At 51.0% G+C, this 27,630-nt stretch overlaps 1 protein-coding gene across 4 annotated transcripts in view; it reads left to right on the top strand.

Moving 5' to 3' along the window:
• DOCK1 (dedicator of cytokinesis 1) overlaps window positions 1–27,630 on the top strand; it is a 539,709-nt gene that overhangs the window by 496,700 nt on the left and 15,379 nt on the right. For all 4 annotated transcript variants that reach the window (XM_084995915.1, XM_084995916.1, XM_021072613.2 and 1 more), the window contains exons 40-48: window positions 549–653; window positions 4,516–4,657; window positions 4,799–4,877; window positions 6,925–7,009; window positions 10,266–10,352; window positions 12,546–12,722; window positions 13,716–13,799; window positions 18,741–18,878; window positions 27,244–27,389. In XM_084995915.1, the coding sequence (XP_084852041.1) occupies window positions 549–653; window positions 4,516–4,657; window positions 4,799–4,877; window positions 6,925–7,009; window positions 10,266–10,352; window positions 12,546–12,722; window positions 13,716–13,799; window positions 18,741–18,878; window positions 27,244–27,389 (1,043 nt within the window). The remainder of the gene's footprint in view (window positions 1–548; window positions 654–4,515; window positions 4,658–4,798; window positions 4,878–6,924; window positions 7,010–10,265; window positions 10,353–12,545; window positions 12,723–13,715; window positions 13,800–18,740; window positions 18,879–27,243; window positions 27,390–27,630) is intronic.

Genomic DNA, 27,630 nt, shown 5'->3' on the forward strand with positions numbered 1-27,630 from the left:
CCAGTGTCCCCAGGGATCTCCACTGATTTAAAACTATGAGCCTGCGTCAAAGAGACAGTGGAAAAAGGTGGCCCAGACTTTTCTACTGCCACAGAGCTGTCAGTTTCTAACTCCTGCCTCCTCTGCTCTGTCATGTTTGTAGTCAGCAGATTGACTTGATGTTTATCATTTATTTAGAGTAGAATTCTGCCCTTTTACATGCTGTCTTAATGGATCCCAGTATCTGATCGAGTTTTAAAATACAGAAGACCAGCCGCTTAATCAGAAGAACAACCATCTTTCTGGCACCTCTTTGGTTGTTCAAACACCTGTAAATCACAACTGGCTGCTGAATTTGCTTCTTGATCAGATTCCCCGCCGCATATGCTGGAGGATGAGCGCACAGCGCTGTCAAAGAGAGTGACATTAAATTCGGTGCTGGCATCAGCTCCGCTCCCCCACCCTGTCCCACTGCCCCTCCTAGAATCGCCAAAGCCGGGAGAATCCAGGTGCACGGATGCTCAAGTGCTGGATTCCAACCTGAAATGCATCTCCTTTCTTCCTTCCAGAAGAAACAGGCTCAGTTTTATGAAAACATCGTCAAGGTGATAAGACCCAAGCCTGACTACTTTGCTGTTGGTTACTATGGACAAGGATTCCCCACGTTTCTGCGGGTAACTCTGGGCCCTGTTTTGATTGGGTTGGGGCGGCTCCCGGGCAGCAAGCCCCTTCCTCGGGAGACCAGGGAAGGGTTTGGATGTTGCCTCTGTGGCTTGAAGTCCCACTGTCTGTGCTGTTTTAATAGCTCTGTGCTTGGCTTACGGGGCCAGAGAGGGGCTGCTAACGGTTGTGTTTCTGTTTTGTCTTGGTTTTCTCTGTTTTTTTTATTGCATGTCAACTTTAAATCTCATTTTTTTCCTAAATAGAATTCTTCTTCAGAGATGTATGCATGTTTTTAAAATTGTGGTGAGATATACATAGCATAAAATTTATCATCCCGACTAACATCCGTGAGAACGCAGGTTCGATCCCTGGCCCCTCTCGTGGGTTAAGGATCCAGCATTGCCGTGAGCTGTGGTGTAGGTCGCAGACACGGCTTGGATCTGGCGTCGCTGTGACTCTGGCAGAGGCCTGCAGCAACAGCTCCGACTGGACCCCTAGCCAGGGAATCTCCATGTGCAGCAGGTGTGGCCCTAGAAAAGACGAAAAAGACCAACAGAAAAAATTATCATCCTCGCCATTTTTCAGCGTATAGTTTGGTGGCATTTATGTGTATTTACTTTGTCCTGCAGCTCTTCCCACCCTACTCTCCAGATCTTTTTCATCTTCTCAAACTGGAACCCTGATCCTGTTATTAAACAGTAATTCCTCCTTCTCCCCTCCCCCAGACCCTGCCATCGCCCTTCAACCTTCTAGCTCAAGAATTTGCCTTTTCTGCAGTCCACGTTTAAGTGGACTCGTAAACAATTTGTCCCTTGGTATCAGGCTCACTTCCCGTAGCATAGTGTCCTCGGGGCTCATCCATGTAGTAACACGTATCAAACTTCATCCCTTTTAATGGACGCGTAATAGTCCGTTGCACCAAATCCCCACATTCTGTTTATCCATTCGTCCTTTGGTCGACGTGGGGAGGTCTTGGCTATTCTGCATAACACCGCTACGGACATGTGCATTGTTAATTATATGAGAAACTGGAAGCAGATTTCCAGTGCTGGAAACTCTGAATCGTCTCCAACCCTGAGACAGGCATGTGCTCATTGACATGTGACGGAAGAAATACTGTGATCCTCAGCCAAATCACTCACTGGTCCCAAAGCCAGAAATTAGGTAGCTGCATGCTGCCCGGCCTACTAGTAGAACTGTTTAAAGTTTCTCAAAAACACCTTCTCAGATTCCCCTTGACCAGTGGGCCATGATGTCCTGTCATTTCGTAGGAACCTTTTTTTCAAAAATGACACACGGTTTTCTCTTATCCTAGGAGACTCTGTGTGATCCTTCTGGTTTTAGGGCGTCGGGAGCTCTGTGCCTAAGGCACACCTGTCCCGGGCAGTTAGATCCAGTGGGAGAGTTTCCTGGTCCCAGAGGTGTGTTTCTTTGGCCCCAGAGTTTCTGATCTCACAGGAGTCCCTAACGCATAAGCCATCCCTTCACACTGGCCCAGCGGGAAGGATGAACTTGGTGAGGGCTTGTCATTCTTTATACGAACATCAGCCAGGGACTCTCCCAGGGCTGACCTGCGCCAGGAGGTGACTTCCTGTTTGATCCAGTCACACAGGGTCCTGGCTGGGTGCCAGGGGCATCTGGCCCCATCCCTGTCACTGCTGGTCTCTCCTTGACCCTGTCACCTTCGTCGTGCAGCTATGGCTCTACATGTCTAAGAGAGTGGTTGACCAGAAACCCAGTTCTCAAAAAAAAAAAAAAAAAAAAAAAAAAAAAAAAATCCCCCGGTCCAAAGAATGAATGAAGAATGTTTGCTTATAAACCCCAAACTGGGTGGGGAGGCTGGGTTTTGTCATTTACTTTATTTTAAATAAAAAAACAATCGAAAAGGTATAAAGAGCTGAGAGTTGAAGTCACCTCTCGTGGCTCAAGGCTTTAATTAATGTTCATGAACCTGCACCTCCGTGTGTGTGTCTCTAAGAAGGATCAAGAGAGAGAGAGAAAGAGCGAGTCGGGCCCTAAGTCACCACTGACATGTTTTGTGCTGGGGGATGAGTGCGTGCGGCCCTCTGCGGACAGGCCCGTGATTTAAGGCCACCACAGCTCTGTCCTGGCATCCAGAGGTGCTGGCAGGGCGGGGCAAGTGCTTGGCAGCCCCCCAGCCAATTGACGCCAGGGATGCACCGAGAGGGCAGAGAGACGCAGGCTCCAGGGACTGGGCCGGCTCATCTGTTCCATCAAAAGGACAAAATGAAGAGCATGAGTCAAGAGTTTAACAGGCTTGATTAATATTGAACTGACTTTCCCGACACAGCTGAATAATTTTGTGGGGCTCTTGCAATGTCTTTATTACGCTTCACAGATCACCTGTCAGGGGTCGATCTGACCGTGACCTCAGCGGTTACCAAAAAGTGGGTGCGATGTTTGGCTACTTAGTGCAGCGCTGGGAGCACAGCCTCTGAGAACTGACTCGCTGTCCCCTCTGCTTTGTTTTTCTTTAAGAATTGACCGCACTGGGGGGGTTTTGCATGCGTATTAACATTAATGGATCTTACAAGGAATAAATATCTTTGACTGTATGTACATTTCCCTCTTGTTTTCCAGCTTTAAGAGGCCACTTCAGGATGCAAAGCAATTGACATTTCTACAAAATGTTATTAGCGCTTTCATCTATAACTCACTAGTGTTTTTCTATTAAAGACTTTATATACATTTTTATTATTCTGTTCTCCTTCTGGTGTAAAGCATAATAAATGCATGCTAGTTTTGTAGTAGCCTGTTACACATTAAATCATCCTGAATTTCTGAAATGTTTGGCTTTATGTAGCCTTAAAAGACGCCCATACGGTGTATTTATATTTCTAATTAAGACTACATATTACTCTGGTTTCTGCTTGAAATTATTTTTTTAGAGAAAGAGAACATGTTTCTTCTGTAATGGGTGCTTGAAGACATACCTAAGCATAGAGTAAAAAAAAAAAAAATTCAATTTTTAAATTGTCCCGTCTTTTGTGATTTATAAGAACTCAGAATAACTTTGGACAAGGGACGGGAATAAATTGAGAACCATTGCATCTCTGTTTGAAAAGTCATTAATTGGACAAATTTTAGTTTGGCATCAAGTCTCTAGGATCCATCTGTCTTTCTTCTCCCCCCCCCTCCTCTCCCCCCTCCCCCTTTCCCCCTCCCTCCCCCACTTCCTCCTCCCCCTCCCCCTCTCCCTCCTCCTCCTCATTTGCCTCCTCCCCCCATCCCTTCCCTGCCACACAGGGAGCCCAGCCATGCACCTCCCGTCTCTCACCAGCAGGGGAGCCCAAGAGCCTCGGATCTCTCTGCTCTGCTCTGGACCCTGTTCCCTCTGATTCTTTTCATCTCTTGGCTGTGACGTGTGGGGTCAGCTTGGAACGCCCCTCCCATGTTCCCACCTTAATCTCATGCTGTCGTGACTTCTTGCAGGCAAGATGAAAACTAGGGCCCATCTGGGGGAAAAAAAAAAACAAAGCATGGGCGCCATTCTCCCCCTTCCCTGGTGCCTTCAGCCTGTGTGAGCATTTCGTGCCTCCGAAGTGTGGGTTCCACTGGCTCCTGTGGTTTCCACGGTGTCTTAAATCGATTGTTACTGTCAAGACTGAAGTGTGTGACCGGACCTCAGTGATGTTGTGTTCGGTGCTTCTCAAACAGTGTTAACTTACCCGGCTTTTGTTCCCATGCTCTTGATTAAGAAGCCTACCCCAATTATAAGCTGTTCTTCAGTGCAGTGACATTAAAAAAAAAAAAAATCTGTCAAGCCCGTTTTGCAGGCCGCTGCATTTAGGTGTGACCTTTCCCCGGCACTTGCCCCGTGGTCTCATTTAATGCATATGTCATTGTGTCCAGGGGAAAGTTTTCATTTACCGAGGGAAGGAGTACGAACGCAGGGAAGATTTTGAAGCTCGGCTGCTGACGCAGTTTCCAAACGCGGAGAAAATGAAGACGACCTCGCCTCCAGGCGACGAGATTAAAAACTCTCCCGGCCAGTGTATCCTTTATGACAACCGGATGGGCTGTGCCACGATGGCGATGCCCTTTGTTCCGACGGGCGGGCGGCCGTGCGTGGTGGGGCCTCTCTCCTGGTGGGTGCCCACGCTGCCTTGGGATCCTTGACCTCCTGCACCCCCAGATATCCAGTGCTTCACCGTGAAGCCCAAACTGGATTTGCCCCCGAAGTTTCACAGGCCTGTGTCGGAGCAGATTGTAAGGTAATGACGTCCTGTGCCCAGCGCGGGCGTGGCGACAGGTGGTCACAGATCTCTTCTTCACAATTTCAGGCCTCAGAGGAGGGCTGGCAGCCTTCCAGTGACTTTTCGGATGCTCTTCGTGTTTACGTAGAAGAGCAAAGGAAGCAGGTTATCTTCAGCATCAAGGAAGGGCAGGGAGAGGTTAATACACGTGGCCGGGAGGTTCGGGAGCTCTGCGGCTCGTTGTTCTCCTTCTGATCCTCGGGGGTGAGAGGGTGCGAGACGCCCCCCCCCCCCCCCCCGCCCCCGACAGGTCTCTGTGTGCCTGGGGTGTGGCCTGAGCATTGGGATTCTATACGGCGGGAAAGGGATTCAGACATGTGCTTCTTTTTCCTTTTTGTCTTTTGTCCTTTTAGGGCCGCACCCACAGCATATGGAGGTTCCCAGGCTAGGGGTCGAATCGGAGCTATAGCTGCCGGCCTACACCACACAGGATACAAGCCATGTCTGCAACCTACACCACAGCTTGCAGCAACGAGGTCTTTTGTCTTTTTAGGGCCGCACCCATGGCATATGGAAGTTCCAGGCTAGGGGTGGAATTAGAGCTATAGCCGAGGGCCTGCATCACAGTCATAGCAACGTGGGATCCGAGCCACATCTGCAGCCTAACCACAGCTCACAGCAACACCGGATCCTTAACCCACTGAGCAAGGCCAGGGATCAAACCTGTATCCTCATGGACACTAGTTGGGTTCGTTAACCACTGAGCCATGAGAACTCCGAGGAGGCAGATTTTAAAAGTCACAGGCCAACTGTCTGAATTTGAGTGAGATTTTATGGGTCTCCATTGAATTGTCCCTGACAGAACTGTGGTATAGAAACACCTGCGCTAGAGGTCCCTTTGATGTTAAGAATTTTCTTTTTATTTGATCCTTGTTCTGGTGAAAAAATTAACCTCTTTGATGGCCAATTATGCTCAGGATCTGCTTATTTTATATCCTGAAGTTTGGTGGGTTGGGTTCTTCTACAAAATTCACTACCATTTCTTTAACCTTTCATCACCCAAAGTGGGAAATAAACCAGGACTTGGTTTTTTGGCAGATGATCGCATCCATTTTAACTGTTGTCACATTTTTTTTTCTCGGAGAGACGCATTAAGCAACAGTGAATGGTAGTGCATGCTCAGGTATTTCCCGTTAATGAGGGGCATCCCAGTGCAGGGGGGGACTAATGAGCCTCTCCCGCCTGCCTCTGGGATGTGCACGGACCAACCCCCCCAACAAGGGAGGAAGGTACCTACTTGCTCCATGTATGCCACTCCAGGTGGTTGCTGAATCTGCCTTTTGTAGACCTGAACTTTTAAGATCTAGGAGTTCCTGTTGTGGCACAGCAGAAACAAATCCTACTAGTATCCATGGGGGTGTGGGTTCGATCCCTGGCCCCACTCAGTAGGTTAAAGATCCTGCGTTGCCATGAACTGTGGTGTAGGTCGAAGATGCGGCTCGGATCTGGTGTTGCTGTGGCTGTGGTGTAGGCCGGCAGCTGCAGCTCCAATTAGACCCCTAGCCTGGGAACTTCCATGTGCCTTAGGTGCGGCCCTAAAAAGCAAAAAAATAAAAAATAAAGTATATGAGACCTTTTAAAAAGTAATAAAGATGTAGCCTTTTCATTTTAATAATAAATTACTAAGTTAAATTATTTGAGTAAATTGTTGAACTCTGAATTAAAATTTTCCAGTAATAAGCACATACACGGAGAATGAAGGCCTCCTGCCTCTCTCCTTTGCCTTTCCCTTTCTCTCTTCCTGCCCATCTCACTCTTACTCAGCATCTCTTCTCCCTGAGGGTTTGCAGGGACAGGGAAGAGGCAGAAATTCAAGGTAATTTTTCCACCTGCCAACGTCTCTCTTCCGAGGCCGGCGAGGAGAGAAAGCCTGGCTCTCGCTCCAGGTCAAGGTTGGAGATGTTTTAAGGGATGCAGTGACCTATAGGGAGGGCAGACCGTGTCTAAAAGCAAATCAGGTGCTTTTCGGATTGAATGTCTAATGATGTCTCTTGTCTCTGTCCAGTTTTTACAGAGTCAACGAGGTCCAACGATTTGAATACTCTCGTCCGATCCGCAAGGGAGAGAAAAACCCAGACAATGAATTTGCGGTAAAAAAAACAGCACCTGCACCCTCACCCCAAACTCATTCCTCCACCACCACCATTGCCCATGGAAAATTGTGTTCTCAAAGGCTGGAGTCCCCTGGTGGCTCAGTGGGTTAAGGATCGGATGGTGTCACTGCTGTGGCGTGGGTGCCATCCCTGACCTAGGAACTTCCACGTGCCAGGGAGCAGCCAGAGGAAAAGAAGAGCGTGAAGGGCTACCGCCGTGCAGGGTTAAATGTCTGTGTGTATTACGTGCCGAGATCCTAATCTGTTACCCCTTCAATAGGTCCTCCTGATGTCAGAAGCTAACTCGTGCTTTTCTTTTTTTAATGACTCAGTGAATTGGATTCCACTTATAGTTGTACAACAGTCATCACAACCAAATTTTATAGCATTTCCATCCCAAACGTTCAGCACATCCCCCCACCCCCACCCTGTCTCACTTGGAAACCGTAAGTTTTTCAAAGTCTGTGCGTCAGGGTAACTCGTGCTTTGAACGTGCTTCTGGGAGTTCCCGTCATGGCGCAGCAGAAACAAATCCAACTAGGAACCATGAGGTTATGGGTTCGATCCCTGGCCTTGCTCAGTGGGTTAAGGAGCCCGTGTTGCTGTGGCTGTGGTGTAGGCTGGTGGCTATAGCTCCAATTCGACCCTAGCCTGGAAACCTTCATATGCTGCAGATGCAGCCCTGAGAAGACAAAAAAGACAAAAAATTAAAAAAAAAAAAGAAAGTGCTTCTGGGAGTTCCCATGGTGGTATAGGGTCTGTGAGTCACAGCCCCTGAAAGGCCCTTCCCTTCCCTGGCCCAGTTTCCTGCGTGTCCCCTAGGCTCTTGGAGGTGGGACATTCTAAAGCCACCTCCACTTCCAACACTGGCTCTTTCAAAATAACCACATTCTCTGGTTTAATGTGACCTCTCACACCTGTTTGGTGACTGTTTTCACGGTGGTGTTTCTGTAATAGTGAGAGGGGCAGGGCCCTCCAGAGATACACGGGAGGGCCAGGCTTCCAGTGCCACCTCTGTCCCCGTTGTCACAGCAGTAACGCTGGGCAGCAGCCTGGCTCCAGGATGCGTGGGCTGTTCTTGGATTTTCCTCCCGCCTCTTGTCGCAATGTTGATTCCCATCCTTCGAAGAAAGAGACACGAGGAGGTCAAGCAGACTGCCGCCGGGCGTGCAGCCGGCCACGGCAGAGCCACCAAGAGCCACAATTCCTGGCGTGGGCTCCGCGCTAAGCCTTCGGGGCGGTGCTTTCTCTCAGTGGCCCTGCCATCTCCTAATGGCCCTGTTAGGTTCTCACACACAGGTGAGGCCTTCAGAAGCCACAGGATTTAGTCTTTCACATGCCTGACAAAGCCCCAGCCTTCCAGAGAAGCACGGGGGTGATGGGACCCCCGACTGCGGCCTGCGGCAGGGAGCTGGGTGCTGGGGCAGCTCAGCATCTCCCAACCCAGCCACGTGTGAAGCTCTGGAACCCAGGCCTGCAAGGAGGAAGAACCCAAAGGCACATCCAAGGCCCACATCCCTGGGGCTGCAGCTGGGTCCTCCCCCGCCTCCCCCCTGACACCTGCCACCGGAATCTAAGAGGTTTGGGGGAAATGCTTTCTAACTCCCAGTCCGGTTTTCTGGAAATGTTAACATTCCCTTTTGCCAGCTATTTATATCTAAATCACAACCAACCGACTCAAAGTGATTCTCCGTTCCTGGGAGGTTTACCAGGCAACGGTTGCCGCCAGCTAGTCCCATGGAGGCTGGACTCCTGCAGTGGACTCCGTGCATCCTTCTTTTTTCTTCTTGTTATGGCTGCACCTGCAGCATATGGCAGTTCCCTGGCCAGGGATTGAATCCCAGCTGCGGCCGTGTCCTACGCCACACCTGCAACATTGCCAGATCCTTTAACCCACCGAGCTGGGCCGGGGACTGAACCCGCACCTCTGCAGCGACCTGAGCTGCTACAGTTGGATTCTTAACCCACCAGTCACAACGGGAACTCCTGCGCAGTGTCTAAGGAGAGATGGAATTGTATTTATTGGCTTTAGACAATTTCCTGCACTATGTAATGTACCGTTTTAGGAAGAATCCTGATTGTAAAATGTATTTTATTGAAAATACCCCTGTACACACTTTTAAAGGCTTAGTGAGAAGTCTTCAACAATAGACAGTAAAAGATGAGGTGGCCATCTCTGGGTAGTGGGTGATTTCTCTCCCTTCTATTTCCATAAATTTATTTTCTGATGGAAAAGTGTATCTTATGCAAAAAAAAAAAAAAAAAAAAAAAAAAGAATATCCAGCTTAAAATACTGACTGATTTTATTAGAATGTAAGAGGTCACCTTTCTTAAGCTCAGTCCTCCTCAGTGGATGTGCATCTTTTTCTTTCTTTCTTTTTTTTTTTTTTTTGTCTTTTTGCCTTTTCTAGGGCCGCACCCGTGGCATATGGAGGTTCCCAGGCTAGGGGTCAAATCGGAGCTATAGCTGCTGGCCTAGCCAGAGCCACAGCAACTCGGGATCCGAGCCGCGTCTGCGACTCACACCACAGCTCACAGCAATGCCAGATCCTTAACCCACTGAGCAAGGCTAGGGATTGAACCCACAATCTGGTTCCTAGTCGGATTCGTTAACCACTGCGCCATGACGGGAACTCCAGAGTGGATGTGCATCTTAGAATTTTCTTTTGACCACTGAATAAGGCTAACATAAAACTCACTGGAGCCTTTCTAAAAACTTGTTGGCTCAGAGGGACCCTCACTCATTTGGATGAATATAATTCTCCCTGACGCTTCCTTTTTTTTTTTTTTTTTTTTTTAACTTTTTAGGGCCGCACCCGTGGCATTTGGAGGTTCCCAGGCTAGGACTGAATCAGAGCTGTGGCCCCTGTCCTGTGCCACAGCCACAGCAACACAGGATCCTAGCAGAGTCTGCGACCTACACTGCAGATCATGGCAATGCCAGATCCTTAACCCACCAAGCGAGGCCAGGGATCGAACCTATGCCCTCATAATTCCTAGTCCGGTTCGTTACCACTGAGCCACGAACAGGAACTCCTCCCCACGTCTCCTGTTATATTTTCATTGCCAAATACCAAGGACATGGGCACCGTTGGCCGGGAAGCAGGGGACCCTGGTATCCTGTGTCCGACTCTGCAGCCAAGCGTGGCCTGTGAGGCGTTCGTTCCCTGTGCTGCTGGTCACATGGCCCCCGAGGCGGGCGGACCCCCAGCTTCGTCTCCTGACACGCGTGCCGTGTGTGTTTCCTTTGCAGAACATGTGGATTGAGAGGACCGTGTACACGACTGCGTATAAACTACCTGGCATCTTGAGGTGGTTTGAGGTCAAATCTGTTTTCATGGTAAGCGCACCCCCCAAGGAACCGCCGGTCACCCCTCTACAGCCCGACACGCCCTCTCCCCCCAGATGTGTCCTCGACATGCGCTGCAGACCCCACACCAGGCCTAACCCGGAGACACTCTCCCCATCCAGGAACATTGGGCTGGACGTGCTGTGTAGTCACGGCCTCGAGCACAGAAGAAAACCAGAACTAAGGTTTCACTTCTTAAAAAAATATCGAAATGTCGTCCTCGCTGTGCTGTTTTGACAGTTCTTTCTGTTATCTAAATGGAAAGTTTAAGAGAAATTCCAATTTACATACACGTTTTAAGGTCTTTCTTCGTGATGGTTTTATTGCCATTTACATGACAAACGACTTGATTAATAGGACGTGCTCATTTCAAGTAAAAATAGCTTGAGAATAGACCCCCTCGCCCGCACTTTTTAAAGAGATAATGACTCGCATCTCATTAGCTAATCTCTGCCTCAGTGGTGAGCGACAGATGGCCCCCCGTTTACATGAACCAGAGTTGGCCGAAGATTCTTGGGGAATGTGTGGTGGCCGAGTGTGGCAGGTGCCAGTATAAAAAGATCCGGTTGAGATGGAGACGCTTGGTCATGCGTCTCAATGCCTGTGGTTTTCGCCGAGCAGGGTCTTATCCGGAGGGGTGGTACCAACATTTCATTTAACCATGAGTCCCCTTGGAAACGGCTGATTCAGTTCTAGGGCCTGGCTGGAGCCTCTTTCCCGGGCTTGTGTCCACCCTCGCCCCTCTCCCACACCACTTGAGCTCTGGGCTTGTCCCTGAGGGCGCTGGTGCTTGGCTGCACCTCCACTCCCATCCCTAGCACCCCCTTCTCCTGCTCTGAAGCCCTAGGGCTCTGTACCTCACCCCTCCCACCAAGGGCACCTCCACTTCCGGCTCTGGGAGCCCTCACAATGTGTCCCCATCGCACACAGGTGGGCCTTGCCCTGTAGAAGTCTCAGGAGACAGGGGGCCGGTGATGAAATACTAGCCTTCTCTGGCACCCTTTGGAGCTGGTGATGTAGGGGTGATAGACGACAGGAGGGGAGGCCCTTTCCATAAACAGTCGTCCTAATGAGCCTGCTCCCCTAAGCCCTTTGTGGCTGGGGCTTCCGTGAAGCAGCCCGGATGTGCCCGGAAGGCGTTTAACAGCCGGAGGTGGAGCGGGGTGAGCCCTGATCTTCTTCGAGGATGTGGTTCTGCCCAGGGCTGTGTTTGCTGTTTCTCCTGGACTAAGAGGGCTGGAAGCCGGATAATCCTAATGGCATGGCTGAAATAATCCTGCTGTCTACACCCCGCCTCCCTCACCTTGTGTGTGCCTCCTGGGACAGACCCCTTCGGGACACTGGGTGTGTGTGTGGGGCAGTTAGTCCCCCTGTCGTGAGAGAAGTGGAAAGCTATTCTTCCTCGAGGCAAACGGGCGTGGCCCCAGGGCGCTGGCCTCAGGCAGAACGGGATCCGCCTGGAGAGTCCATGTGGTGAAGTTATGGGTCTGGGGTGGTGCATTCCAGCCGCTGACAAAGCCGGGGGAGGGGTGAGAACTGTCCTAGGATACGTGGGTTTGGGGTGCACGTTGCCTAGGGGCGCCCTCAGCAGCCAGCAGGTGGTTGGCTGGCTCCTTGAATGGTACCTCCTCTCCATCAGGAGGGGGCAGGTGCTCCCCCTGCCACAGGAGGGGCGCTCCGGGACCTGCCTGTGAGCAGAGCTGTCCGCTCTCAGAGCATCTCTGCTCCCCCACCCCCACCTCTCAGGCCGTCCCCAGGGCCTGGCAAGAAGAAATCTGCTTCGCCATTTGCGAAAGACACCCTAGGCCCCCGGCGCAGTGGGGAGCCACCCTGCTCCCTTGGGGAGGACCTGATTGTCACCTGGCGGTGACCCCTGGATGTGGCTCCAAGGTCTGGCCTAGGGTCATAGAGTGAGGCCTGGAGCGAAGGTGGTGCAAAGCAGGACACATGTGCGGAGGGCGGGGGTGTCTATGGAAACACACTGACACTAAATGCCCCGCTGCTCTGGGCTGGGGGTGAGGGACCTGCCCCAAAGCCTTCTTGGTAGAAAGGTGCACGCGGAGTCAGAAGCCAGCCCCTCTCAGAAGTGTTGTCCTCCGGAGCTGGAAGCTTCAGCAGCGGCCCCCCAGCTGGGGCGGGGGCCGCAGCCGCTGGCCCGCCCTCACGCCGCCCTCTGCTGCGCAGGTGGAGATCAGCCCCCTGGAGAACGCCATCGAGACCATGCAGCTGACAAACGACAAGATGAACAGCATGCTGCAGCAGCACCTGGACGACCCCAGCCTCCCCATCAACCCCCTCTCCATGCTCCTGAATGGCATCGTGGACCCCGCCGTCATGGGAGGCTTCGCAAATTATGAAAAGGCACGTGACACCCAGGTTTCCAAACACCGTCTCCAAACCAGAACCCCCCCCCCACCTGCCCCCAGGCTCACTGAGCCAGCTGGGCAGTGACTGAGGCGGGGCCAGGCAGATGCCTCGGCAGGCTGCAGGCGGTCAAGGCCCCACCCTGGGCACAGCTGGCCCGGGCATGGTCCCCTCCTCCCCGCTCCCCATCGCGGCCGCTGGGCCTTGCTAATGGAGCTCTAGAGACTGACCCTCTGGTGGCTGTCGAGAGACCTGGGATTAGTAAAGGCCAAAAGATACAGTTTTAGTGAAAGACCAAAGAGTTAGACTACTTAGAATAGATTGGGGGAAGGGCTGATGCCGAGGGGATCAACGGCGGGTCTCTCTGGAAAACGAGATGGGACAGAAGTTGAAGGTCGTGGGGTGTCATCCAGACAAGGGGTCCTCGCTGCAGCCGCCTGATTTTGTAGATCAAGTTTGCAACGTGGCCACAGCCATTCATTTACATGGTGTCACTGGCTGTTGTCCTGTTAAAACAACGGCTGTTTCTTGTTGCCAAAATGTTTGCTGACCTCTGGTCTAGACCAAGTGAAAACAGGCAGAAGGGGCTCTGCCTGAGAGTGGGCTGCGAGGAGAACTCGGCCTGGATGAAGAGATGGGGCTCTGATCCAGGTGCGGCCCGGAACCAGAGCCCCGGGCGGGGCCCTAGGTGGGGTTCACGGGCACGGCAGCGGCTGGGGAGCTTTCCCCCAGTGGCCTGAGGGGTCCGGGCCAGCTGTGGCTCTGCCGGGCTACGTGGACGGGGCGCCACCGTGAGTGACCAAACCCCGTTTGTTGGGCAGACCTTAGTGGAAGTCTGGCTGGGAGGGGCCGGCCCTGGGGGGGAGTGAGCACCGCAGGTGGGGAGGCGGGGTCTGTTTTACACACGGCTCTGTGCCCAGGCCTGGTGTGCAAAAACGCGTGTTGGCTGAGTGTGCTGGCATGCTGACGGGCTCTCCCTGTCTCCACCAGGCCTTCTTTACCGAGCGGTACCTGCAGGAGCATCCTGAAGCCCATGAAAAGATCGAGAAGCTCAAGGACCTGATTGCATGGCAGGTAAATGTCTGACGGCAGCTGTGGGGCGGGTGGCCCGGAAAGCCGAGTCCCAGACCAGATGTCCCCCCGGGCCACCTTGGCACACTGCCAACCTCCAGGGAGGCCTGGGAACATCCGCCAGAGTTCACATGATTGTTTGTCCCAAGAAACCCACTGACCACTGCCACGATTAACTTACTCCCCTCCTGGCTGTAGTCATCAATTTGAACACCGCCAAGAGGTGGTCTCTTGCAAACAAGCCTGGTCTGCTTCCTCCCTTCGGTCAGTTTAGAGCCAGCTGGGCAGAACAGCACGTCGGGGCAACGTCAGGACTGCTATGCCTTAGTGTGGGTCCAGGCTGTGGCGGGAGCGGCCTCAGGCTGATTCCTCTGTGTGGGCGGGGCTCCCAGGCTGCCAGCGGGGGCGCTGCAGTCTCTCCCATGGGTCCCATCTCCCCGGTCAGACACACGGTGAGGCTGATCTTCCAACCCATGCTCTGTGGGCACTTTGTTCCTGGCCTCCGTGGAGGCTCACCCTCCCGGCTTCTCCGCCATCAGCACGTGGGCTCTGTGACCAGTTAGGGTGGAGCAGAACTGAGTTTTGGTTTCAAACCAATTTGCAAGTGCCTATTTTCGATATATGTCAAATATATATGCATATTATTGCGATAAAATTTATATAACAGGAAATTTACCATCTTCACCCCTTGTAAGTGTCCAGTGCAGTGGCATCAAGTCCGTTCACATCGAGTAGCCGTCACCACCATCCACCTCCAGCCCTTTTTCATCCTGCCAGTCTCCTCTGTACCCCCTGAACAGTAGCTCTTCATTCACCCCACCCTGGAAACCACCATGCAACTTTCTGTCTCTTTGAAGTTGATTATTCTAGAGTCCTCGTATACGTGAAATCATGCCTCATTTGACCTGTGTGCCTGGCTTACTCCGCTTAGCATATTGTCTTCAAGGTTCTTCCATACCGTAACATGTCAGCATTCCCTTCCTCTTTAAGGCTGAGTGATATTCCATTGCCCACAGAGACCACATTTCACTCATCCATTCATTCACAGGTGGACCCTTGGGTTGTGTCCACCTTTTGCTATTGGGAACAACGTTGTTGTGTACCGCATCTGTTCTGTTTCCTGCTTTCACTTCTTTTGGGTATATACCCGGAAGTGGATTGCTGGATCATATGATAAGTCTATTGGTAATTTTTGGGGGTCCCACCATGTCGGTTCCTATAGCAGCTGCATCTTTAACATTCCCACCGACAATGATGCACGATGCATTCCAACTTCTTCACGTCCTCATCAACCTTTGTTACTTTTTTATTTTCTTTCTGTTTCTTTGTTTTATAACAGCCATCCTTAATGAGGGTGACTTTGCCACAAACCCATAGGCAGTTGATACCAATTTGCCTTGGGATTATCTTCCGATAAGACACCCTGGGAGCTGAATGTAGGGGAACTTTTTTGGCCACCATGGTTTCTTTGCCCAGACTGTAAGCCTCATGCGGGCAGTCTCCCTCTGTTACCAAAAAGGAAACAGATAATCTAAAAGTCGGAATGATTCCATTTTAGATGTAGAAAACCAAAGGGTACAAAATTCAAAGCTCCACTGAAGGCTGTAAAACCATTGCTACACAAGAACTAGTTTGGTCTGCAAAAGTTCTATTGATTTTTTTTTTTTTCTGTAAGCTTTTACAGCAAATTGGATTTTAAGAGTTTCAGGCCCTACAGAGGAAAATAATTTGTTCCCCAGAGAGAACTTTATGTCAGTACTATGTCATCACCCCTAATAACTATATTAAAGGATGAATTTTAAAGCAGCTCTCAGGAAAGCTAAAAAAAAAAAAAAAAAAGGAACCTGTTTTCTAGCAACTTCATTACAAATCAAAGAGTGATGAAAAATACATATTCAAAACATTACCTGTGATTTTGCTTTCATTTGCAAATTTTTTGAAAACTTGTATTTTCATATCAGTAATTGAGTCATAGGGTCATTAAAAATATGAAGTTTGGGGTTTTCCGAGTGCTTTCTTCTGTTTTTATTATTTCTGTTATTATTTTTTCTGTTTTTTCTGTTTTTTTCCTGAAACTCCATCAGGGGAAGGTGAGGTTTACCTCCTGAGAATCCCAAGGACTCGTTGGCAGAGTTTGCATCACTGATGTATAATCATTTTGAAGTCTGGTTAGTAAGTCCCAGGCAGCTCCTGGCTCTCCTTGGCCATTACTGAAACACAGGGTAGTGCTGACCCCTCCCATGGGTCAGCTGGGGTTGGGTGCCAGCTGCAGGTGGGCAGCTGATGCCAGGTCCCACGTGGGTGCCAGCCCCTTCCTCAAAGGCACATTTCGATCTGCCCCCCAATACGGCTGTCCTGTTGGGCATCCCTGCCGTGCATCCAAAGCTGAAGCCACACAGACCCCCAGGAAGCGGCTGTGGTACATGCGGCTCTCTCTTTTGAAATGCACAGAGATGAAAGACCAGACCCACATGCCACCCCCTACCCATGTCGCCAGGGGTGGTGCCCCTGGAGCACTTAGCAGTGCTTCCAAGTGTTCCATGCCACTGGCAGGCCATGAATCTGTGCAGGAGACACACAGGAACAGACTTCAAATACCGAGCTGCCGTCTAGAAGGGTTTCTTTTGAGAGCAGGCAGCGTGCTGGCTTTGAACAACACGAGGTGTGACTAGCGGGACGTCCTCCCGCCTCTGGGCTCTGGGAAGCTCTTTAGATGTGCAGACTCCGGGATCCACTCCAGAGCGAATTGGGGCTCTGGGGCTGGGTTTCAGGAACCTGCCTGAGGGATGCTGAGGCTCAGCCTGGTTGGAAGCCAAAGCCCATTCCAGGCTTCGGTCCAGGGCTTCTGTTTGTGCACTGGAGGGTGTCTGCACAGAGCATGTTTTTATCATGCTTCAGTTCAGCCCCGAACAGACGTAGAACAAGGCACAGATCCTGCCTTTCTTGTAGAAGGTTGTATCTGACTATGTCAGGGACCTGTTGAGGGGATAAATTTCAGACACCATAAATTTCACCAAATTGCAGTTCATTCAGGCCCAAGACCTGAACCAAAGGGTCTTTGTTTTTTTTTGTTTTTGTTTTTGTTTTTTTTTTCGAAGGCAAATCCACTGTCGATTTAATTAGTGACCAGTTAGACTTGAAACTAGAGCTCAATTCAGGGTCTTTCTACAGCATCCCACTGCCTCTTCTGTACTTGCTGGAGGAGAAACTTCAGAATTAAAAAGGCCATGACCTTCTAACTCATTTTTATTGCCCACCTAAAAAAAAATTTCTTAATTAAAGTATAGTTGATTTACAACGTACTGTCAATTTCTTTCTTTCTTCCCTCCTTCATTCCTCCTTCTTTCCTCCTTTCTTTCTTCCTTTCCTTCCTTTCCACCAAAGGGTCTTAACTTTAGTCCAGCAAGTAGCTTCTTCAGTGTCAAGACTCTGGCCAGTTAAGGGTTCTATCAACGCTCCCCCCCAATGCAAAAATGATCAGACCGCATTTTGCACCTTTGAGAAAGGTCCATGCTACAGCAGCAGGCGCTCAGTGTCTAGCATGGCTGTGCTTTAACCCTGAGGCAGCAAGCACCCCCACGGTTGCCTTCATGCCCGGATAGACAGAGCGCATTTATGACCCCGTGTCCCCAGCCCACCTTGCCATCCGCCAAGGTGAAGCTCAAGAAGCCAAGAGGCTTCTGTGAGCATTTCCTCCCATTGAACCTGTACAAGCTTCCACCAGCCCCAAGAGGCTGCCATGGGCACGAGTCATTCGTATAGAATAGTAAAACGTCCCATCGCTTCTGAAGCCTCACCTGCCCACTGTCTTTCTGGGATAACCGGCTGGAAGGGGCTGCTTAGTGTGGACCGTGGGTATAGACCCAGCTGTCAGCCAGACCCCCTTGTGCCCACGCAGCTGAGAGTGGGCTGGGTGGGCTGTGAGCACCCGCTTACTCTGTCCTTTCCTGGAGTACCACCAGAGGCAACAGCTGTGTGCTATAAATGGCACCCAAATGCTTTTGAGTCGCTGATTCATCTTGATAAGATTTCTTGAATTTGTTCACATGAAATTCAATTGTGCACTTATTATCCTCCTTACTAATAAATCTGCTCATCTAGATTGGTGTTCTGTCATATTAGAAGAATCTGTTTTTAATCAGTATTTTGATTTAATTATAAATTATTAAGAGGAAGCCTCTTCGCTTGATTGCATTGAAGAGCCTTGATCTGCCTCCCAGTCCGAGCCTCAGGGGGAAGCAGAAGCCAGGGGAAGAAAGGAGCCTTTCTGACACCCTCCCTCAATGGCCGTGACTTTGGAGGGCTGGGGAATAAAAACTGTCTCTGTGATACTCTTAAAGGTCAACGACATCGCCACACTCGGGTGTGAAGTGCTGGCGTGGATATTTGTGACAGCAGTATTGGCAGAGATGTGATTATTTTTAGTTTTAAGGAAGAATAAATTTGGTTTTCCTTTACCAAATAAGAATATCCTTCAGGAGGACTTTGGATCACGTATAACTAGATTTTTACGTTTTGGAATATGGTTCTCAAGTGCCTCTGGAGGCAATATTCTTTGCGAAAAAAAATCTTTGCAGTGTGACATGACCCCGTGCTAATAGATCAAGTCATAGCCAAACAGATCCAAAATCCCAGATTGGCGTGGAAAGTGCAGAGCCGTCTGTTCTGGGGTTGACCGTCCAGTGCGAGTTGCGCAAAGTAATGGAGCAGCCACCGGGTGCTGCCCACGGCATTCGATGTGTCGGATTTAAAACACAAGGGCTTTTCATTGGAGCACTTTGGTTCGGGGGAGTAACGTCCCTGCCGATGAGTCTAAGCAGCTGTTTGGATTGGGAAACCAAAGCGGATGCATTTTGCGTGTGGCCACTTTCCGCCTGGTATGCGTTTCTCTCCCTTAGACGGTTAAGCGAGAGATAAGGAAATGTCATCCTGTACATTTTTCAGATTCCATTTTTGGCCGAAGGGATCAGGATTCATGGAGAAAAAGTCACAGAAGCACTGAGGCCGTTTCACGAGCGACTAGAAGCCTGTTTCAAGCAGTTAAAGGAAAAGGTGGAGAAGCAATACGGCGTCCGGACCCTGGTACGTGGGGGGCGTGGCCCAGGGGAGGAGGCGTGGCCCTGTGTCACGCTGTCCACTGTGATAGGCTCACGGGGCAGAGCGACCAAGTTGGGTACGGGACACCTGCTTAGGAGGCGGGTGTGGGGGACCTCAACCCCTTCCTTCCTCGGTTCATCTGCTGGCAGACTGGCCACCTCCTTGCAGTAACTGGCAATGTCAGGGTGAGTAAACGTCCATGAATTTGCTTGATCCCCAAATACCCTGCTCACTGCTGGGAGCCGGTCTGCCCTTCCTGTAGTGGAGCAGCAGAAAATTCTCACAGACCCATGTGACGTGGGCTGGTTCACAGTCCCCACACCTGCGGTCACACAGCACACACAGAGGGGTAAATAACACACAGGGTAACGGCTCTCAGGATGTTCCCAAGCCGAAGTGGAGCCTGTGCCCAGGCCAAGGTCAGGGTCATTGAGGGGAGAGGAGTGGAGACTGAAATTGTTACCCGTTGGAGAGAGTGGTCATTGATCTCGGCCAAGGGTAAGTTGGAGGAGATGGAGAGGACCCTGCCTGGAGAAAGGACCCACTTCGCAGAGGCTGGGCGCAGGCATTTGAACGGCAGCCCGGGGCCCAGTGCAGACACAGCCATGCGGTGGGCAGAAGACAGATTGTAGGCTGGAGCTGGAAATGTGCCCAGCCTCCAAGAGCCTGGAATGCTGGGAGGCTCTGGTCTGGGATGAAGGGCAGACCTGGGCTCTTGTGAAGAGTTCTGAACCAAGAACTGAGATCAAGAGCATACGAAAAGAGGGATTTGTAATTTTTATTAGTGCAAAACTACCTGACAGTGTAAGCCTTGTGGCAGGCTTGAGACAGTCTTCCCAGCCCAGTCTTAGCAGCTCTGGGGGCGGGGCCAGACACCACCCATCAGAGGCCCCTGTGGTGTGTGGTCCAGAGCAGCACTTCCATCCTTACTCCCAGGGCCTCTGGGAGCTTTGGTGCATCCTAGACTTGACTGCCTATGGACTCCAGAGGCGGCTGGCATAGCAGATGGCTTGAGGCCCCCTTTATTCACTGCTCAGAGATGAGCATCAGTGTGGCAAAAAGAGGCTGCAAGACCTCTTCTCATCTACTGGAGTCCCTTGCCTGCTGGGATGCAGGGCTGCATGCATGCAGGTCTTCCGTTATCCTGCAAAGGAGAGCAGACTGCGAGAAGTTCCCCGCTTCTTATGATACATGGCTCATGGCACTTCCTAAAGAACCAGGAGTCTGATGCGGTGCACCACTTTGGTTTCTTTTTTGGCCCAGCTCCATCTTTCCACCAGTCCCTAAAGTTCTCGGCTGCTCTCTGTTGAACCTGCTTCCTTTCCCCTGCACGTTTATCTCACTTAGCAAACACTGGTTCAGGGCTCACCATGTATCAGGGACCTTTCCGAGTTTCGTTTGTTACAAACACGAACTTGCTTGATTTCTGCCGAAAGAACGAGGCACTGCAGACATCCCCACTTTGCAGAGGGAGGACCAGGGACATGGGAGGTTCCCTCACCCGAGGTCACACACTAGCCAGTGGCAGAGCTTCCTTCTCTTGCCCTTGTGGCTAGAGACACGGAGGAGAGCAGGACTACCCCCAAGAGCAGTTCACTTGGCTGTGATTACCCTCTGTGCTCTCCCGCCCTCCCCCACCTGCCGGCCATGGCTGGGCCCCAGTGCCTCCATGCCCAGGACCTAGTGCTCATCCAGTGAGGTACCTTTGGCCGTGGCCTCGGCAGAGCATGACCCTCACCAAGCCAAGGGTAACACAACTGCTGAGCTGTGGTCCAAAGACACAGCAGGCGGGGATCTGGGATGTCAGCCCAGCCGGAGCTGCGGCAGGGGAGCAGACTTAGAAATCAGGGTGCTCTCCTGCCAGGCCCCCTGGGGGACCCTTCATGCAAGTCGAACTCCATCAGTGCTTGATCACGTTGGAGCTTGTGACTCATTACAGTCAGAGTCGAGGGGCCAGAAGAGTTTCAGAGGGCATCACAGCGCATGTCTCTCAAAGTTTGGCGCCCCTTTTAATTCTTTCTAAGAAATGAACACTTGTGAAGTCTTAGGTTTCTTCCAAAGTGAACGGCTTCCTCTTTGAGCAATCTTTTAATGTACATTTCAAAATGACAGAAGCCGATCTGGCTCTTGGAACATCCTTCATCTCTCTCTCTCTCTGCCATGGTCCCTGATTCCTGTGCAGGCTGGCTCTTGGGCACGAAAGAGGAGGGAAGGCAGGGCTGTTTTGGGTGGCGGGGCAGCTGTCCTCAGCTGCCGATGAGCCATTTGCAGCACACCCCCAGACAGCATCACCTCCATCATCGTCTCTTGGTGCAGCCAAGGGCTGGTCACTTCCCTTGATTGGGAACTGAATTAAGGGTGCATTTGCTACTCGTGGATGTGTCATCCCCTGGAACGGCCTTCCTGTGTCCCCCTCCATCCTGGGCCCCTGCATGTTGGTTTCCGCAGCCAACCTCCTGTGAGCAGACAAAGGGTCTGGCAGACACGCTGTCAGCCTCTGACAAACGGGGTGATAAAAAGAGGTCTGGGATGAGACTTTCCTGTCTTATCTACTTGGAGGACTTTTAAGCATCTCAGAATACTTCAGAAAGCAATATAGTATCATCCTATTTTTAAAAAGATGGATTTAAAAATAAAAACTCCAAAGAAAGGACATAAACCATTTTGTCAATATTTCAGAGTTAGCCTAAGCCCTAGAAAGGAAAGACATGGATGCCCTCTGACTGCTAATCCCCTGGCAGCTCCATCAGCGCCCCCTGGGCTGCACAGCCTTGGCCTTCATTCTGCTGGATGAAAGCAAGGAGCCCGGCTCCCGATCCTTGGGGACCGAGGAGTGCAGACCCAGGGGCCCCAGAGAAGAGACCGAAAGCATCAGCCCCAGCAGTACTGGTCCCCATGCCTTCGCTGGACCCCGGACACACAGGCGGCATTAGTCCACAGCTCCTGAAAAGGATGGCTGTGCTTCTCCTCCAGTCTTCAGGCTCCTCTTCCTTCAGATCTCATGAGGAACAGGGAACCTTCCTCTGCCCTCATCCACCTCATCTCTTTACCCACCACCCGGTCCTGCCTGGTGCTGAGCTCAGACTCATCTCTTCCACTGCCTCCTGCCACCCTCCACGTGCCTGGAGAAGCACTCGCTGTCCTCCGAACTCCCAGGGTGCTACTGGTGATACCACTCCACCCACAGTCACCAGACGAGAAACCCAGGACTCACCTTTCATCCCTCTGTCATTCTCACCCCGGGCTCCCTAGTGATGCTGTGGCTCACCCATCATCCAACCATCACTCAGGGCTCCCTGCCTCCAGGATGTCTCCCCTCCAGGCGTCCCTCCACAGTTGCCATGGCAACCTGATCCAGTAGTTTTCTTACTGGAATCCATGGAACTCGGGGGTTCCTCAGAGGCCTCTAGGCAGGGTGCTACTTAGGAGGGTAAGCTGATGTCCCCGGCCTCAGTGAGTTGTTCAGCTTTGCCTCTTCTGTGTGCTGAAGTTCAGGGGACTATTCCAATAAGAGAGGCATTGGCTGATAAGATTGAGGAGAGTGGTGTGGGGCCAGGGCTCTGGGAGGCAGAGCTGACCCTGGACTGCAAGCCCTGCAGCTCCCCATCTGCACCCATCCTGCAGCCTCTGAGGGGTGGGTTCAGGCCTCCAACACTGAGCTTGCACCCTCCCCGCCCGACCTGCCTACCTCTCCCCCTCACCCACTCCAGGCCTCCCTCAGCATGCGCCCCCTCCTACAGGCCAGCATGTCACCCCTGGTGGGTTTCTGGTCCACACTTGGTGTTTGTGCAGCATTTGGGAAGGAACATTTTCATAAGACTTCTCACTCTGTGCCATAAAAAAAAGTCACTGCGATTAAATCTGGGGAGATGCCCCCCACACACCTGCAACTCCATGGGCAGTTGGCATCTGTGGTTTGTGAAGGTGGGACATCCCGGCTCAGCCTGGAGACAAGGATGCAAAACATGTGAGCCTTGGGCGGGCGAGGCGCCCCTGGTGGGACCTGGAATGAGCCTGTGCTCCGGCCGAAATAACGACAGTGAGGACCATGGAAGCTGCCACTACGTGTGCCCGCCCCCAAGAGCTTCACCTGCGTCATTTCAGGTCGTCCTCACTGGCCTCTCAAGGTGACATGATTCTCTCCTGCGTGCTCAGGAAGAAGCTGAGGCCCAGCGCGGTGCCACATTTTATGCGAGGTCACGTCGTCTGTGCCAAAGCCAAAATTCTAGCTGAGTTCTATCTTCCCCATCCGCTGCCTGCCCGGCTGCAGGGACACACGGTGTCCTGGAGCAGGAGCGACACCTGTGAAGACTGGGAGATACTAACTGCTTCAGGTGAAAAAATAAAAGTCCTGGTTCCTCGACTTCTAGAGGCTCTGCTTGGTCGAGAAGGAATGTGGAATCTGGTAGAGCCCAGGGCCACGCCCAGTGGAAGCCCTGCTCATGCAGGGCCAAAAGTGGCCTCTGTCCATCCTCGGCCAGACCCTGCCACCCCTCCTTCATTCTTCCCAATCTGTACTATTGCATCCCACCCCAAACTCAAGGCTGCCTCTCAGGGCACATGGCTAGCCCTCTGGTTGAGGGTCGGACCTTCATGGATGCCTTCTGGGCCTTCCCAAGAGCAGATGAGGTTATCCTGTTGGCCACCTGCACCTCCTACTCCAAGACCAGCTCCCCCCAGTGCCTGCTCAGCACTGCCTACCATGAAGATCATTTCATCAGAGAAATGGAAACCTGGTTCCCCTTGGCAATGGGCTCACAGCACCAGATGTCAGAAGGGTCGTGTTTTTTCTCCCCCGTGAGAACGCTGTGTCTCCGTGTGCCCAGTAGATGACGGACAAAAGGCAGCATATGCAGGTTAGAAAGGTCACCTGAGCACATGGGTTTCTGGCTCTTTCCCTTCTGCCCCTCACCTGGATCCAGAGAGGACCAGGTTGAAGTCAAGCCAAGGTGGCTGCTGGGGAGAGGTGGGAGGGCAGCCCCTCCCAGGTTGGTAGGTGGCTTGAGCAGGTGGGTGTTCAGAAAGACAAACTCTGGCAGTGCTGATTCTCCATCTCCAAGCCATTCCCAGACGTTGCTGCTGTGGGAGAACTAGGAGGTTACAGCTTGTGTTTTGAAAGGCAGAGGCTGTGAACAGGTCTCCCTCAAAGTGTAAAGAGGAACAGAATCGCACTGAGATGCCAGGAAGAGGAGAAGTGGCCAATCTGGGGAGGGGAGGCTGGTCAGGGCGGCAGCTGATGGGGTGTTCAGGGGGCACTGGGAGGAGCAGGCAGGACTCTTTCTTGGGAGGGTCAAGAACAGTGGGACACAAAACAGGCTCCCAGGCCCAGCCAAGAAGCTGGGCGAGAGGAAACTTCTGGCCTTGAGTTGCCATCTGACTGTGTATGAAGGGAACCTACTGAATGGAGGAAAAATCTCCGCACATGAGAGGACCAACAAGGGGCTAATGTCGACATATATCAACGGCTCATATAACAACATCCAAAGAACAAGCAACTCAATTTAAAAAATGGGCAGAGGGCCTCCATAGACATCTTTTTCCCAAGAGGACAAGCAGATGGCCAATAGGCACAGGAAAAAATGCTCCATATCACTAATCATCAGGAAAATGAAAATCAAAACCACAGTGAGAACCACGTCACATCTGTCAGAAGGGCTGTCATCAAAAAGTCTGCACATCACAAATGCTGGGAGGATGTGGAGAAACGGAAACCCTCCTACCCTATTGGTGGGAATATGAATTAGTGCAGCCACTATGGAAAACAGTAGGGGGGGGGGTCCCAAAAAAGTAAAAATAGAACTACTGCATGACCCAGCAGTTCCACTCCTGGGTGGGTATGTATCTGGAAAAAACAAAGACAGTAATTCGAAAAGATGCCTGCACCTCAATGTTCATAGCAGTGTTATTTCCAATTGCCCAACATATGGAAGCAACCTAAGGTCAATCATTAGAAGAATGGATAAAGAAGATGTGGGGTGTGTGTTATTATTCAGCCCAAAAAAGAGTAAAATGTTGCCATTTGCAGCATCATGGATGGACTTGGAGGTAATTACACTAAGTGAAGTACAAACACTGTATGATATCACTTACATGTGACATCTAAAAAATACAACAGGAGTTCCCGTCGTGGCGCAGTGGTTAACGAATCTGACTAGGAACCATGAGGTTGCGGGTTCGGCCCCTGCCCTTGCTCAGTGGGTTAAGGATCCGGCGTTGCCGTGAGCTGTGGTGTAGGTTGCAGACGCGGCTCGGATCCCGCGTTGCTGTGGCCCTGGTGTAGGCCGGTGGCTACAGCTCTGATTCGACCCCTAGCCTGGGAACCTCCATATGCCGTGGGAGTGGCCCAAGAAATAGCAAAAAAAAAAAAAAAAGACAACAAACTAGTGAATATAACAGGAAAGGTGACTCATACAGAGAGCAAACTAGTGGTGACCAGTAGGAAAAGGGAGGGGGGAGGGGCAGGATAGTGGCAGGGGATTAGCAGTACAAACTATTAGGTGTAAAATAAACTACAAAGATATATTGTATGACATAGGAAATATAGTCAGTATTTTACAATAACTATAAATGGAGTATAACCTTTAATGAAAAAGGCTGAGAAGAAGATGTTATAGACTTGGAGTCTGTAGAAACCTTTTCACAGTTTGGGCTAATCTGCAAGTAACCATTCCCTTTTACGTTTCCGTATAAAAGCCAATTAATGACAATGGCTATCTCTCAGGAGATAGGCAATGGCACTGTCATTGGTGCTAAAGCCAAGACTGGCCAGGCACTCTGTGCTGGCAAATTCCAGCTGCATGTTGAGCCAGAAGTCAGCAAACTCTGGCCTGCCACCTGCTTTTATGAACAGACGTTTATTGGAACATAGCTGTACTCATTTATTTCTTTATAGTCAATGGCTGTTTTCATGCTTGGGACAGAGACAGGGCCTACGAGCCTAAAATATGTATTATCTGGCCCTTTGCAGAAAACATTTACCAACTCCTGCTCTAAACTGTTCTTTGGTGGAGTTCCCGTGGTGGCTCAGCAGTAGTGAAACTGTCTAGTATCCACGAGGACACGGGACGCAGCTTGGATCCCTGGCCTCACTCAGTGGGTTAAGGATCTGACATTGCCATAAGCTGCATTGCTGTGGCTGTGGTGTAGGCCAGCAGCTGTAGCTCTGATTCAACTGCTCACCTGGGAACTTCCCAGTGCTGCAGGTGTGGCTCTAAAAAGACAAAAACAAAAACAAAAAAACAAAAAAACCCTGTTCTTTTGCAATTTAGAACTTTTTTTTTTTTTTTTTTTTTTTTTTTTTAAGCATAAGAAACTCTGTTTCAAGTGTAAAACCATATTTAAGAAACAGGCCTACTTTTCAGCCGCAGACATGGTGTTGCCCGATCAGTCATCCACTGTGGTCCTAAGCAGGTGGTTGGCTGAATAGAACACCAGCTCAGGGGTGTGGGGCGGCTTGGGGGCGTGGGCTTGGGGTTTGGGGAGGTTGAAGCCACACAGAGACGGAATGCCCTACAGGAATTTGGTTTCCACATTCTCAGGTGGAAGCAAGGAGCTCCTGTGGCAGCTGCCGTCCCAGATGTGCCAACAGCTGGCTCAGGTGCAGATACACTAGCACTTTGTAGCTAATTAGGTGTTGACATGGGCTGTATTTCAGTGACACTTATTTTGTTAATATGCAATAGTATGTCAAGGAGAGGGTGGAAAACTCTATCTGTAGACTGGTTTTCTCCAGAATGCATCACTGGCCCTCTCTGGGGAGGAGGAGGAAGAGTCTCCAACCATGCATCCATCCAATCCATTGCGCTAGTCACTGGCACGGGGTGGGGGAATCCGCCTCAGCTGAAGCAGCAGGAGCATCTGGTCTCAGTCTGGAGACGTTTGATCATTAGGCACCCATGTATTTTGTCGATCTGCTTGGTGTGTCAACATGCAAAGATGTACAAAGTTGGTCTAAAGATCTCGCAAATTCTTTAGTTACATTCTAGGTGTTTTTCTGTAAATCACATTTTCTGATCAGTAGACTGCACTATGGGTTTGGAACAGGTTGTTGCGCTGTCACCTTGGTCAAGAAAATTTTGTTTGAAATTTTAAAAAACCAAGAAGGTCCTTTCTCCAATTTTTTTTTTTTTTTTTTTACACTATCCAATCAGGTTTCAAAAAACTCCCAAGTAACCATGATTTTAGTCTTCAGCTTTGAACAAGAACCTACACTGCCCATAAAAGTTTGGACAACTGTGTTCTAGATGCTAAGACCCCTTGGCCATAGAGGTCTGCCTATGCCAGGCTGGCCATCTTTGGGCACAGGTGTCAAACAAGTCCCTCTCTTTCTCTCCCCTCCGCTCCAACCCAGCCCTCAAGTCTGGACGACAGAAGAGGCAGCCGTCCTCGGTCCATGGTCCGATCCTTCACGATGCCTTCTTCATCCCGGCCTCTGTCAGTGGCCTCGGTCTCGTCCCTGTCATCAGACAGCACCCCTTCCAGGCCCGGCTCTGATGGGTGAGTCTGGCCCCACTGCGGGAGGCATCGGGGAGGGGGTGGCTGGGAAGGTCTGCGAGGAGCCACTCGGGGCCCTGGGTTTATTTTATCACAACTGAGGATTTTTAAAAATCCAAACTCTCTTCGAAACGGAGCCCCTCCCAGACTTTACAACCACTGAGACGTGTAGGATCTTGTGAGTTTTGGAGAAAAAAGTTCTCACTTTGGGATACCGATTTGGATAAAGCTTCCATCAAATTTT

Source organism: Sus scrofa, chromosome 14 (assembly GCF_054392235.1).
Source record: "Sus scrofa isolate SSC_HxYL_T2T_F1_AM1 chromosome 14, Sscrofa_HxYL_maternal_Yorkshire_Landrace_v2.0, whole genome shotgun sequence".
Classification (NCBI taxonomy): domain Eukaryota; kingdom Metazoa; phylum Chordata; class Mammalia; order Artiodactyla; family Suidae; genus Sus; species Sus scrofa.